This window comes from Morone saxatilis, unplaced genomic scaffold, assembly GCF_004916995.1.
Source record: "Morone saxatilis isolate NCDOM2014 unplaced genomic scaffold, NCSU_SB_2.0 Contig16, whole genome shotgun sequence".
Taxonomy (NCBI): Eukaryota; Metazoa; Chordata; class Actinopteri; family Moronidae; genus Morone; species Morone saxatilis.
In genome coordinates, this window is record NW_023339718.1 from 18,403,334 (window position 1) to 18,419,007 (window position 15,674).

Here is a 15,674-nt window from a genome sequence, read left to right on the forward strand (position 1 = left end):
AAGCTTTTCGAGGGATAGTTCACACAAAATACAATCCTGTATTATATGAGTTTTAAAGTGATAGATGTCCCACTCTGGCAAAGTGGTAATGACCTACGTGGAAGGAAAATAAATGGACACCATAAAACTGCAAAAACAATGTCACAAACCTAAATCTAAAGATGCTGAAGAAAAAAGTAATTCACACCATGTTGGTCGTTACAAAAAAAAAACATGCAGGATGCAAATTGGGTGTACTATCCCTTTAAAAACAGTCATGTTTTACATGGAGCAGTGTCCCTTTGAACAACAACGAACAGTACTTGCACAAGTGCATGAGCTGTACAATAGGAAAACAAAACAAAAACAAAAAAGAAAAGAAAAGAAAGAAGCACAATAAAAATATCCACTAAAATAAATAAATAAATATTCAAAATAAATAGAAACCTGAGGACTGTTCACCAAACTGACTGCCCGGTCTCTTAATATCTTGGTCTGACCAATAGGGGTGAGACAAATGTGAAGGCAGCCAATGGTGGACGAGCAAAGTACAGAGGAGCTGATTCCAAGCCAAACCCCTACAAAAACAGTTTTCAGTGCTGCAAAGTCCATCGGATTTATCCTGCCCCACCTGGCACAAGCACTTCATATCATAAAAAGCAAATATTACACAAAAACATAATACATGAGAAAAAAACAAAAAAAAAAAAACAGATCAACTCATAAGAAAAAAGTCCTGGGCTGAAGGCAGGGGACTGATGTGTCCTCCGAAATAAAGCCTTCTCCTTCCATCTCTCACACAACACACACACCCCCCAGGCTTATTAAGAATACACACTGAGAGCAATGGATGTACTGTACATGCTTGCAGACACACACACAAATATTGCACCCTGTGGCGAAGGACTGCCCTGAAATGAGGAACCAGACCACAGAACAGTGAAGCCCTACGCCAACCTCACTATGTGCGGACGTTTATGAACTTGCTGTACGGCCGGGAAACACTTATCGGGCTTCAAGCGAGAATATCCTTCTTCATCACTGATATGACTAAATGTTAGTTTTCTGTATGCATGTGCTTCGTATGGACACATTTCTGCACTGCGGCTTTAGAAGTGAGAAAGGTCAAACAGCCTCCGGGAGCCTTTCTATGGTGCACGTCTCTTGGTTTGTCATTTTGATTGAAAAGAAAAAGGAGCTGCTGTTGTGTTCCAGGCAGCACAGAGATTTTAGCGAGTTAAAAATATCACAACTTTTAGGAAGAGCGCACTGAGCTTCAAGCGGGTATTCGGCTGTTGCCTAGCAACATCAGGAGCCACCAACAGCGCATCTCTCCCCGAGCACCTTTTTAGCACCACTAGCTGGGGAAAAAAACAGGCTCCCTGTGGAAACAGTGGTCAAAGCTGAACTACTCGCTCACTGAGATTTGTATGAAAATGTATATGAAACATTATTGTGCGAGAAGACCGAGGTGTGGTGTCAAAGGACAGTGAGGTTTAAGAAAGTATGGCAGCATGTCACTGCTCCTGCGAGCAAAATATATTGCAATTACAGCAAGATACTTTGATGTAACGGTATGACATATTTCATTTGTTATTATGACATACAAAATATAGCATAATAACAAGAAGCCTATCTCATTAAATCGCAAGTAAAACAAGAAATAACATTATATTTTTGATGTTTTGATTCAATGTTTTACTGAGTTAACTGTTTAGAGTGGGAAATGTGATACAATACATACACAATGTTGATGCGTTTAGTAATTTACCAAGTGTTACATTGATTGATTGATTGATTGATTGGGGTGAATTCTATTCCGTATACTAATAGTAATTTGAGTATTTTTACATCAGGGTGGCCTTGAATCTGTTCAAAATGGTTGGTTATATAGCGAAACGATGTTATTCCAAAGATCCGTCTAGTCTACAACTAAACATAATCCCGAGTTCAAGGACTGGGACTTATATCCATCAGCCTTTTATGCCTCAGATTTAAGAGAATTGATGCTCCCTTCCCTGTAAGAGATCAGACTTCTTGTTTTTTTTTCTGTACAGCCCCGCATGTTAAATAACGACTCTTATCATATGCATTTATCAAGGCAGAATCTGGCTCAAAATATCCCATCCCTACATTTTTCATGTTGTAACATTTTTTCATATTACAGAGAACATACAAATAATTTCTTTATGTAATACACCAACATGTAATGTTGTAAAGGGGATGTGTTATATATATATATATATATGTTTCTTCTTATAACAAAATACGTTGTTATGTTATCATCATGTATCATGTTATATTAAGAAAATGTTCTCATTGTAATGAGATAGGGACAAGAACAAGAAAGGGAACACTGTCGCTAACTGATAAAAGCAACATATTTTTCTTCTCTGACTTCATATTTCAGACCTCACCATTCAGGGTGCTACCATTACAGCGTTAAACATGAAGATGGAAAAGTAAATTCACAATTAATCTCCTATTGCGTGCTGTTTGTTTTGTATGTTTGAAATGTTTACGCTTTGATGCAGGAAGACACTGAGCCTAGCTTCTCCGGCCGCTCACATTGCAACAAAGGGAAAAACAATAGGTTCCTCCAACTGTACAGAGTCATTGTGTCTGGACTAGTACACACTAGGTGTCTGGCTTACATAACCACAGTCACACACACACACACACACATTAGGACTCATTCTTTACATGAACGCATAATACCATCAGACACCCCTTCCAAAAAAATAAAAAGAAGAAGACAACCCAAAAACAAACAAACAAAAACAAGTTGGGCGCAGTATTATAGCTAACATACAAGAAGCAAATTACAAAAACTGCCAATATAATTTTCCACTTAATAGCCACAATAAAAAACAGCCACTGTTATATGGGGAAAAAAACATGCTTCCTTAAAAAGATAGAGAAAAACAAATAAAAGATTTCCTTCAACTCTAGAAACCACTGGCATCAAGAATTTTCGAATTATACAAATTACATATACAATTGCAAATGTGTAATAATAATAATCATCATAATAATATAGTAATGATAATAATAGATTTTACTTAAAACTTTACATACTGTATTTCCAGTGCAGTGTTTGTCACACAAGTGTGGATTCACAGGAGGACAAGAGGTTTGGTGTCACAAAAATTGTGGGGACGGGGGGGAAAGAGACCATGGGAAGAAGGAATCCTACTGAGTGCTGAAAACACCCCCTCCCCCGCCTATCACTCAGTGTGCCGGAAGGGAAGAAGAGGAAGCTGGAGGGGGTGAAGGATGTTGAGCTGTTGGATGTCAGAAGATGTTGTGGGGCAGGTGACAGACACGGGGCAGTAGTAGTAAAAGAAGAGATGCATGCTGGGGGTTGAGGCCGGGCGTCCAGTGAGGGAGGGTTTGCTGCTGAAGGGCGAGGAGCCCCGTCCCCAAACTGACACTGGACTTGTTCTTTTATCCCTTCCTCCTCCTTCTCCTCTTCCTCTCTCTCCAGCAGAACACTCCTGACAAAAGCTGACAAAGCTATGGCATTCAACCCTGAGAAGGAAAACAAAACAACGTCAAATAAATTCAAATGTGACAATAAAAGTGTGACTGAGATCAGTGCAGCCGCCGCTTTAAAATTAATGGAATAGTTTGACATTTTGGAAAATAGGCTTATTTGCTTTCTTGCTGAATGTTAGAGGAGAGGATTGAGTTCACTCTCAGGTCTGCACAGTAAATATGAAGCTACCACCAGCAGTTAGCTTAGCTTAGCAAAAAGACTGGAAAAAGCCGTCTAAGATAACGGCCCCCTAGCTCCAGCTTCAGAGTGATATCGATCTTCTCATGTAACTCTCTATTGCTTTAACACAACATGGGGCAGTTACAGCCCATCCAAAGCAAAAAAGGTGGCTATAAAAGTAACTCTTAACTCTTTACACAAGCACAATTCAAGTCTACATTATTTGATACTAGTGAAGTTTTGATGTTGACAGGCCCCTGATGACTTTCCTTAACAAATCCTACAAAGAATCAGTTTCCCTTGTTCGTTGGTATGGCAGTTTAAATATCAAATCCAAGAATGCACTGGCTAATAAAGTGAACTGAAGTAGATGTCCAGCAGAGCAGCCGGTCTGTTCAGTATAACAGTCAGGTGGTAAGGGGGCAAATCCATCCTGTCTGACTGCACCCACTCTCTTCATCAGCAGAATCACTAGTCTCTGGGACCCTCTTCAGAATTCCCTCAGTCAAGACAGACACAAACACAGCTATTACTCTCCTCAACACGGGGAAAAAGAGGCAAAATATATAGGCCTACTTGTAGGATGATGCTTATGCTGGTTTTTATGTCTTTGCAGCTGGATGGTTTTGTTGATGTATCTTGTTTGTAATGCTGGTCACACTTTGATTGAGATTTGTTGTTTGATGTTCATGTCTCTGTGTGTCTCTATGTTTGTGATTTCTATGTTATTGTGGCTGGACGGTGTTGCTGGTTGATATTGGATGAGGATTATTTTTGTCCCCAGTACACGTGGACCATAAAGAAATTCATGTAAGTAACCTGAATGATATATTGGGTGGGAATACCTCAACTTGAAGTGGAGTTGCTACGTTTTCTGATGAAACACTGATTTTCTTTTGCTGACTCTCTATCTCAATGCTAAAATGAAAAGAAAGATTGACTGAATAAAACTGCATCATCTGACAAACTATTTAGAGTGAATATTGGCTGTAGCAGTTTAATGAAAGTACAAACAAGCTATGAGAGGAACACTTTCAGCTGTGAGTGTCCTCCCAGTTGTCACACTGTTCCATACCTCACTGGAGTGGCGCAGCTGGTGCGCCTGAGCAGTGGAAGTGGATGTTCTGCCACTTGCTGTCTCTACGATGCCAAACACGAGTTTCCTCTGACTGGCTGGACCGCGGCCGACCCTGGCCGTCAACATACTGAGTCAGGCGGATGTAAGCGATGCAGGCAGCGTCTTCGCCAATCAGGTGGACGTGGGGGTTCAGGATTGTGGTGTGGATGGGCTTGCTGTTCTTAGCCAAAACTAAAAAAAAAGAAGAAGGAATGAACAATGTCAGCCAATAATGACAGGATTACTCCTCTACTATTATTACTACTATTGTATTACTCACTTTCATATAGTTGACATGTAAATGAAAGCAAGTACTGTATTTACAAGAAGTGTTCTGAAGTTTCACACATTGACACCCCATAAGGATGCAAATACAGGTGGTTTGAATTTTGAGGTCAAATTCGACAAATGATGTAATATGATGTGTGTATGTCGCACTAATCATCTCAAGCTTAGTGGATGTGGGAGCTGCTGTGGAATATGATTGGTGAGTCTAGCTTTTTCAGGATGGAGCTTTACTTACACTTCCCTACTTCCATTTTTTATTTCACGCATCCGAATGTGGTCTTTTACAGCTGAAACCAGCAATAGGGCAAATGAATCAGTAAAGACTGACTACATTCTCTTTTTAAGCCCCATTTTAGGATTCTGACTAATGAGGCGTGCATGTTTACTCTCAAACAAAAAGACAGATACAACAAAAAGAAACCAGATTTTCAAAATCCCATTATTAACCAGCAAGACTGCAACAGTATGAGAAGTGACCTTTTTTAAATGACAACAAATCTATCTTACGGTTTTCAAAGTAGAATCTGTGGAAATCCATCCCTTCTACTAGGTTGCCCAGTGCCTCCGGCTCAAACGAGGTCAGTCCAGGGTCACAGATCTTACTGAAAAGGAAAGAGCAGAACATGTTAATGAAGCCAGACATTAACTTTGAACTATACATTTTAACACAAACCAAACACAAAAATGTAGACTCACGCGTATGCCTCAAAGTCTCCATTGTTGATTGCCTCGATCAGCTGCTCAGTGATCTTGATAATTTCTTGTTTGCGTGCTGCAGTGGACAGTAAGAACGGTTAAGTTAATTAGGGGTTAACAAAAACAGATGGAGAGCAGTTAGTTTTTAAGTGATTTTAATGTATTAACGCAACAAAACAGATGTTTAGGCAAAGCCAGTTAGAAACCCAATGTACATTCATACTTACTGAGAATACCATGAAAATGTGTCAGAGTAAACTTGTTGTTCATACAAGAAGCTGGAAAAATATGCTTTATAGTGGAGTTACTTCACAAACATCTGTGAAGCCTAAACAAGTTAATTAACTCTTGAATTAGTTTACATTTCTTTCACTGAACATGTCAAAGAAATAAAATCAGACATCTACACACATAGGGACCTTTCTCATCATGTGATCCTAAACACCTACACTGTACTATGAGCACACACAAGTCATCTCCTTCATCACAAGCAACTTCACCTATGTACTCCAAGACATCACAACTAGTCCAAAACAACAAAACAAATATATTAATCTGTCTGAAGCCAGTACTGCTAACCCTGGGGGGGGGGGGGGGTGCGCCGGGGGGGGGTTAATATGGCTCAGAGGCAAAAAGCACACCCATCCAGATAGTTTCATTTCTAACTCAGCTGACAAAAGAGCAGTTTAACAACACAATGTACCCATCTCTATGTACCAAAAGCAGAACACACACAGGCCTGCAATGAAAACCTGAAATGGCATTTGATTCACCCCCGTGATTGGCTACTATGCGTGGGGGTGGGTCATGCTCGGTACTCACTCTGGGAGGAAGACAGGGAATGGCTGGAGGGAGAGTGAGGGGGAGGTGGGGAGGTGGTGTGTGCAGGTGAAGGGGTGGGCCTGGCGCTAGGCACCGGCGCCGGCGCAGCATCAACCTCAGGTGCTGGGGCTACCGGCACCCTGCGTACGCTGCTTACCAGGTCTGTGAGCCGAGACACTGGGCGCCATTCAGGCAAGATGGATGGGTGGGTGATGGTGGAGGTGGAGGAATGCAAAAGAATAGATTAGAAACAGAAGAGGAGGGAAACAAAAAGAGAATAAAGGAATGAAGTAACAAGGAAATCCCTTTAGGAATTTGTGTATTTGTAGTCACAATAACCATGAATTGAACTTGTCCTTGTCCTGTATTTCTAATTATCACACTTTTTCATAGAAGATGGTTTCATCGATTATACATTAACATAGTTTTGCTGCCTTTGAAGTATATCCTGCTTAACATACTAACGTAAATCCACTTATATATATATAAAAAGGGTAATTAAATATTTTGTTTCATCTTAAAGAAAACTCTCAGTAATTCCCTAATTTAGCTTGGCACTGTGGGTTTTAACAAACGTTACTCAAATAGGAGTTTAGTTTAGAATAGTTTGGGACTATTTTCAGCAGTGGAATAATACACATTAGGTGTGCCACTGAGTATTTTACAGCAGCTGTATGACTCAAAATAAACTTCAGTGCTCATGTTCATTGTAATGAAGGAGCACGTCACTCATTGTTGTGTTTTTAACACTTTGCAACAATTGAGGCCTATAGGAAAGACAAATAAACATTTGACTATACAATAATACATATTATCAATTTATTGTTGATTTTGCTATTTTCATTGGATTTGGAAGGGATTTTTTTCTTAATTAAAATGTCATCACAGCAATTTCTTTTAACATTTTCATATTTCTTTAGTGCCATTTTAAAATGAGAAAGTGATCTATGTAGTCATTTTACTCCTTTTCATTCCTTTCCCAAAATGAAAAATGACAGAATCAGTCAATCAGAATCCATCTTTTCATGAATTATCTTGACATGGGAACAGAGGAACAGGAGATACCAGTTCATGTCTCATGGCCACTTTTTCTTTTCCAGTGGTCGTCTGCTGTACACTCCCTGTTCTTGCTCTTTTCTACTTACTCTGCATGGGGACAACAGGGGTGTGTGGAGGGGAGGGGGCAGAGAGGACAGCGGGAGGTGGAGTGCAGGATCTCCCTTCCCCGTCAGATGTGGGCCCTGAGCCCCTACGAACTGAGCCCAGCAGGTCAGCAAACTTTGTGGCAGCTGGGTTCAGGAGGGAGGAAGGGAGGAACATGAGAGACAGTGTACTTCAATGGATGGTTGATCAAGGCACTGAGGCCATTCAGATGAACATGAAGTCCATCTAGGAGTGCATTAAGACAAGCAGACCACCCAGCCAAACATGAAAAAAGGTGACATATATCAAACACAAACAGCAATGCAGTTTCATTTACTGTGAAATTGTGGTACTGGATGTACCATTAGAGCTCTCCAAGACAGTGAAGGGACATAAAAGGGCAAAATTCATGCTTAGAAATGTCTGAATAACATAGTTAAGATACGGATGGCCATGGAGCAGTATTGTGTTGCTATTCAACATTTGTCCATGAGAAGGAGACAACGAGGTATTGTAAACACTCATGGTGTGGGCAGCACAGGGGGTAGAATGGGATGGTAGAGGATTAGAAATACTACAAAGCATTTCACTGTTTTTCAGAAGGGCTTATTTTTTTCTGAGAATTTATGTTGTTATTAAATGCTTTGGACTGTCTGATAGTAAGACATAGAAATGGTGCAAACTAAGAAGACTCAAAAGGAGTGACGAAGCACAGTGCAAGTCAGGGTACTTAGTGGGGATTTAATGGTGCTAAATAGCAGCAGATGTTTGCTTTTAATACATGCAGGGACGCTGAATGCAATACACACAAGGAAGGTTTTAGTCAAGTTAAATTACCAGTACAGCAAATGAATGCTGATGATGCGTTATGGTCTGCATTTGGCGGGCCATGCTGACTTACAGTACACAGCAGCTGAGGAGCCCTGAGAGCTATCAGGCTGGGAGCTTGTGCTGGACTGCGCCTTAAGCGAGCTGTTGTCTAAGCTCTTTCCTGATAACATGTGCACAAACAAACACACACACAGAATGAGACTCAAAACACACATGTAGAGAGAGATGACCAGCAGCTGCACATATTGCACGCAAAAACACAACTGAAATGTCACACAGAGGAATGATGGGGAGGGCAAAGTGAGACAGTAGGGGCAGATAAGTAAAAGATGATAAACCCAGTCAACCTTTATTACAGCTACTTTTCACTGACACCAGACAGTCACTAGATGTCAAGTCAAGCCAAAAAAAGAAGAAGAAAAAAAGCATTTTGTTCATTATCCGAGTTAATGACTCCATTACAGCAGGACTTACAACTGGGGCTGCTGCTGCATGTGAGGTTTTGCTAAGACTTTAATGGGAGTCTTGCCAGTGAGCAGAGGATGGATGATGACAATGGTGATGGCCATGATAATGAGAGAGAGTTGGATGTTATTCATTACCGCTCGTCTGTTTAATCAGCTGGCACAAAGGGAAACGCAACATATGAACACTCATTAACAAACATAGGGGAAAGAAAGCATCCCTGTAGGAAAAAATAGATGGCACAAGACTGGCAAGGAGAGAGAAAAATACAGGAGTTTCCTGCCGCATTGCCAGGGGCATAACTGCGCCCTCTCAAATGTGATCAAATTAAATTCACAGATCAACAGAAACAATCCACAACATTTGCATCTGTGAATGGCAATTTTCCTACTCTCAGCTAAAAGTGGTAACTACAGAAACCAAACATAATGAGGGAAATTCAAAGAAAGCACAGCCCACACTGGTTGACTGACAGGTGATCCCTCGCAAGTGCTGTGCAGAAACATCCCACCAATTAACACTTAATTCCACAGATGTCACAAAAAGAAGAACTTTACGATTAGCAATTTAACAGCAAGCAATCCTATAAATCATAACTCGCGTAAAGAATTATCACCCTACACAACGAAACTGTAGATTAACGACTCACAACAAGCAGCCCTCAGAAGACGGTGTGTGTAACATGTACAACCAGTATAAAAGTATTGAGAGTAACAGAACAGATATGTGCTCAGATGCTCCAAACGCCAGCTTAGGTGTTGGGTTACAAACCAGCTGTCGAGCACTCACTGACCTGACAAGATCCTACAGGCCAACATGACACAAACTATTCCAACCAAACACGACTCTCCTTCCTCCCGCACTCACCTGGCTCTTGTAGTTTTCTCTGACACTAATCGTGCTATCTGCCGGTTCGTATCTAAAGAATCTTAAAACCGTTGTGTGAGACTAATGCTATCTAAGGGTGGCGCTAGCAGAGCGGTGTGTTTTTAATGCCTCTCTAGGCACTCTGTCTCCATTTCCTGCCACCAGGACTAAATTTAGACACCTCCCCCTCTAGCCCTGACCCCCTCCGCCCCACAAGGTGCCCTTGCCCTCTCCGCTCCTGCCAGGGGGGTGGGATGGTGGGGCTCCAATTTGGGACCTTGGAGGGGAAGGAAATGGGTAGGGGGTGGATACATTTCACTGTGTACGGGGAAAGTACAGTAAAGTACAGTAGAGCCAGGGGGTATAAAGGATTTTCAGGTGATGTAATGCTCCATCGGGCAAACTTTTTGTCCAGTCATACCTGATGAAGTACATTCATCCCTGATATTGTAATTGGGTAAATTCACTGTGTACTTTGGATTTTTTGTTGTGTTCTGGAGTACATTTAAAAATCTATTCTATGTTAATCAAATGTCTGTAATTATTGTGATGTGCACTTCATAATTCTTAATTTTCCCACTTCAAATAAAATATAACATCTTTACATTTTACAATAAGGACGATACCAGTAAAATAATGGGTATTTCTACTTGAGTACTACTTCACAATTGTAGTACTCGTTGTGACACTGGCTCATTTTTCTTACAGACCTACATGACGGCTCTGCCATGGTTGCTAGGGAATTTGTGACACAGCAGCAAAGCCTCATTCATGACCCGATTTAGACGCATTGTACTCTGTTTGCATAGATTACCAGAGGAAGAACCTATGAATTCACACACACACACAGTCACACAAACAATCACACAAACGTAGATTCAACCACACACACACACACACACACGAGACAAAGAAGGCTGGACACAGAAGTGATTTGCTGATATGTGTGCAACATATACAGTACACAACTCTGCAAGCGGACACCCCGTACATTGGTATTTCAGAGGTGTGTGTTTTTCAACATTAAGATTATAGCCAAACACCAAACCACAACATCATTACAAGGCCTCTTACATTTCACAGGCCCCCCCCGATCTCGTATCAGACGCACGCGTGCACACACACACACACACACCTCTTCAGTCTTTTTGAAAAACCAGCAAAAGGAAGCAATACAGCCAGGCTCCATAGGGGGTCAGTAAGAGGTCAGTAAGAGGTCAGCTATCAGCCCGCTGACTGCCTGCCGACTAAGTTAGAGTCACATTTATACAATCCATACCACACATGTGTATGTGAACGTATTACTCTCATTGTCAAAATAACAATCCCTGTACATTTAGCATGTGCTGTTCTGATTACAAATCTATTTTTTGGTCTTTACACATTAACTTCATTAAAAAAAGTAATTAATAATTTTGTTCCACATTATAGTTGCAAGCTTTTATAAATGGTCAAGAATCACAATGACACAAATGTTCATTCTGTCAGGAAAAAAAAGACATCTCAGTTCAACAGGTGGCATCAAACTGTATCAGCACCCTTATCTCACCATCTAATAAACAAGAGGCTCATGCAAAGCAGAGCACCAGCTGAGAGAGGCCTTTTTGTAGGCTCTTTAGATTGTCAGAACATGTAACTGTAATTACTACACTTATAATTATGTCAGTAACAAATAATCAACAACTTTTACTGCAAGGAGAATTAAGGAATTAATTTCCCCATGTGAAACTAAAGCTTGTCACAATCCACCATTACAAGCTGAAAACTTTACAAGCCCAACTGAACAACAATTAAGCCAATTTATTTGACTTTCTGGTCAAGTGTACTATCTGCCCATTGTCATCCACTTCTTTTTTATTGCTTCTATTGTTTCTGAAAGCTTCATGTGATATTTATGCTTGTGAGAGGCACCTCATGGTTCTGCAGTTACGCAGGTTGTTCACTGACTGGCTGCAGCAGAAAACAATTACAGTGGAAATGTCAAGTGATGATCCAAAATTTGAGGATCCTGGCCTTTCATTTGCAGCAAACAGTTCAGTACTAGACACTTTTAAGTTTTGAAATTTGTCATGTTTTATATCACTGCAGTCTTACCTTTCACATCTTCATCCTCCACGGTGGTGTTGCTGCTGTCTGATGACTCCTAGAGATCATAGATGAGACAGTTAGTTTGGGTTCAAACATAATAGCACACACATTTATACACATAAAGACACATCCCAACAGTGCTAGTGACTTGTTTTACATAATCAGAACACAAGCCAGCAGGGGGCATATTACTATGTTGCCATGTCGAGTCTTCCCAAAACAAAAACTGATTACAGAGCACCAAATATATCAAAGCCAATTAATAAGGATTAAATAATAAATTATAAACACATACCAAACCAGGACAAAATCCCAATATTGTTGCAATGCTGTTAATGTGTCATAACCACCCAACCTTTGCAAATAGAAAGTCAAACCATACCAGCAAACCAGCCACTGTGACTTCTTTACCCTTGGCCTGAAACTTCTTTTCTCTTCTTCTACTCCAATCTCCCTCTGCTTCATCCTCAGAGAGAGAGTGTGTGTGTGTGCGCGCATCACACCATGTGGACAAGTGACGTCTTTCCTCCACAGGGTGCTCTTGTCTCTTGTAGAAACTGACAGAAACTCAATGGGATCTGCTCCATCCATCTATTTTAACAATGGAAGCAGTCAGAATGGATTCTCAAAGGCCAATTAGTTGTCATTTTAAGCGAGACTTCAGATTTTACAATCTATCCATCTACCTTTTTGTCTGCCTGGCTGTCTTTTCTCTGCTCAGGCTTTCACCAAAGGAGACGTTAGCTTCTGATTTCCAATTAGCAGATTAAATGGGCCTAAATTCCCCTGCATGTAGAGGAGAGTTGAGAGACTCAGTGACCTCATTATAAGTACACGCGTGCACGAACATCATCATGAGCGCAAAGCACAAACGTGGTTTCATAGCCTTCGAAAGAGCAGCTGGTGACCTGGGGAACGAGCGAAGTGTGTGTATGTGTGAGTGTGAGGGAGAGAACTGTGGTAAGCATCCTCAAATATTAGAAATATCACTAAAAGTGTGATCACACCTACAGTTAGTTTTCTTTGGTCTGAATCATAGAGAAGTTGTCTCTGTGACATTTTGCATTTTATACATTTTGTTTCATCCTGCCACATTACAGGCAAGCTAGTGCATGTCAAACATTACCTACATAAATATACACTTACTTATATACTTCATTCATTTATCAGCCCATAAATTGAGACATTTCACCTATTTAGCCAAGACTCTAGGGTTGAAACAAGACGAGCAACTGTTCTAGATGTCAAGTAAGCTGCTTTAAACCAGCCTGGTGTAAAAACAAAAACTGCAATGAAGCAGTGTTCTTCCCAAATACTTTCAGTGCCTTCCTGTGTATTCTCTCTATGGACTCTCAGAGAGCTGCTGCTGTACACAATTCGAAGCAGCCATGCACTGCTTCCTGAGGTCTGACCCAAAATCTAATGCAAAGGTCATTCTGTTGTAATGCAAAACTTGGATGTGGCTTTGGAACAGAGTTAAGTTTCCCTTCAGCTGTGAGCATCACAACTTAGCAAACACAACTTGAGCAAACACAGTAGCACACACACACAAAAGCATAATACGTAAATGCTTGGTCATAACTATGAGGAAGGGATCCTTCTGCAAAGTCATACAGGTTCATGCACAACCTCTAAACACATACAGACACAGTTACACTAACTGAAGCAACTACGTTTAAGAGGCTACATGATAGCGTAGAAATATACGACCAAAAAACAATAATAATTAATTATTATACCAAAGAGTATCTTTCAACTACATTAGAGCTCTGACAGCAATCTGGTAAAAGATCTAGTTTTTACATGTTTAATCATTAGAAATATTGCTCATATGCTGCATAAAGCTTTGTTTGAACAAAGATGCAGAACAAAGGCAAAACAAGGAAAACGCATGTCTCTAAAATTACATTCAAGCTCTTGAGTCTGTGTAAGACTTTTTTTGTTGATTTATCATTCTGGTGATTTCCCTTCTGGTCTGACTTGAAAATATAGACATTGCTGTAGTTACCTGAATTCCTTATTATACATAATTATATACTGTAGTTCATTATATACTACTGGGGAGTTTAATGTGTGTGTGTCAAGGTCCCCTAGTTGGCACAAAAAGCTTGCTCAATGGGGCACTGGTTAAAAAGGCAACATTTGCTATCCCATCCACCCCTTGTTCCCTTTATAGTATAAAGTCATTTATCTGAGGAGTTTAATCTTTAGCAAAACACACACACACACACACGCACAGACATATGCACATACACATTAGTAAACCAAAGCCATGGTGCGGTCACAATGATGCATGATGAAATGAAGGATCAAAGAGCAGGAGAAGATAAGGAAAAGGAGGAGAATGACAAAGAGGATAAAGAATGGGTCAGGACTAGGGAATGATGTATACCTTCGTCCTGTCCACTGGATTATGGATGACGGTTGTCTGTGGTTCCTGGAGGAAGAGGAGGAGGAGGAGGAGGAACATGGAATAAACGAGAGAAAGGAAAGAAAGTAGGAGAGAAAGGGAGGGAAGGAAAGAGAAAAGATTGTGACATAAAAGTAGATAGAGATGGACAAAGTGTAAAAAATGGACGAAGAGTAAAAAAAATACCAATATGAATGTTGGATGAAGAGAAAGTGCTTGTTAAGGTTGACAAAGGAGATAAGGAAGAATCCTCCAGAGCGAGTGAGTGGGTGGATGAGCTGAAAACTGTAATTTGGAGTCAGTTTTGTTCTCTGCACATGCGGCATGTGTGCACGCAAACACACACGCACACACACCAACACCAAGAACAGAGACAGTACTGAAACTCAGGGTGAAGTGTCTGTCATGAGCACATCAGTACTCACAAAATTGCTCTCTCTCTCACTCTCACAAACACACACACAGTTACAGTACACACCCTACGGAGAAGCAAAGGATAAAGTTGCACTCAAAATTGTGGCTTTTTTAACCTTAACTTATCCAGAGTTTTGCTGAACATGGGTGCTCTTCCATTTCCACACTGCCCTGCTGTGCATGCATAATTCCAAATTGCATTCAATGCCCTACATGATGCAAAAATGTACAGATTGAAGACAACTGTATAATAAAATTAAGAGCTCAGCCAGCTCATAGAATATAAATGAAATGTTCTCTGACATATATAAACACTAGCCTCAACATCTTACAAGCACTGGCACACAAAGCAAAAGATGAAAACGGGTCATTCTGTTCCTTCACACTTGTTTCAACAGAAAAGGCGAGTACTGCTGGGCAGACACTGGCATCATTTCAGGCTCTGCTTTCTAAAAGAAATTCAGTCTGAAATCAGTCACTCCACAAGATTAGCCAAACACTAACTTTTCTCCGCAGTAAGTTGTACCTTTTTCCTCTTTCATCTTTTATTACAATTTCTTCAATCAACAATGGCTTTTCTGCTGTTACTTTGTTTGTAGCATTATTGGCTCATTTTAAACACTGGTACCTGACCCTTATGGCTCACTGTGGTACCTACTTGCCACCCTAAACAACAGACACTGATTGCTGATGATTCCCAATAGGGATAGATATATTTTCTCCCTTTCCTACAGCTCTCCAGTCTGCTAAGAACCGTCTTTTGATGTACAGTAAATCAGAACCCCCCCCCCCATATTCTCTCGCCCGCCCTCCAGCCCCCCCAGGAAGTGACACCT

General features: G+C 40.7%; 2 protein-coding genes across 2 annotated transcripts in view; one reads left to right on the forward strand and one right to left on the reverse strand.

Moving 5' to 3' along the window:
• LOC118325739 (phospholipid-transporting ATPase ID-like) overlaps positions 1-15,674 on the forward strand; it is a 204,037-nt gene that overhangs the window by 6,087 nt on the left and 182,276 nt on the right. The gene's annotated exons all lie outside the window — the stretch shown is intronic.
• The window catches only part of LOC118325743 (calcium/calmodulin-dependent protein kinase type II subunit beta-like), a gene marked incomplete in the record, with an annotated part of 68,785 nt that continues 54,900 nt past the window's right edge, over positions 1,790-15,674 (reverse strand). Inside the window, 9 exon segments of the mRNA XM_035658533.1 lie at positions 1,790-3,510; positions 4,773-5,006; positions 5,610-5,704; positions 5,799-5,874; positions 6,621-6,797; positions 7,766-7,909; positions 8,665-8,754; positions 12,021-12,069; positions 14,407-14,451. Coding sequence (XP_035514426.1) covers positions 4,774-5,006; positions 5,610-5,704; positions 5,799-5,874; positions 6,621-6,797; positions 7,766-7,909; positions 8,665-8,754; positions 12,021-12,069; positions 14,407-14,451 — 909 coding nt within the window.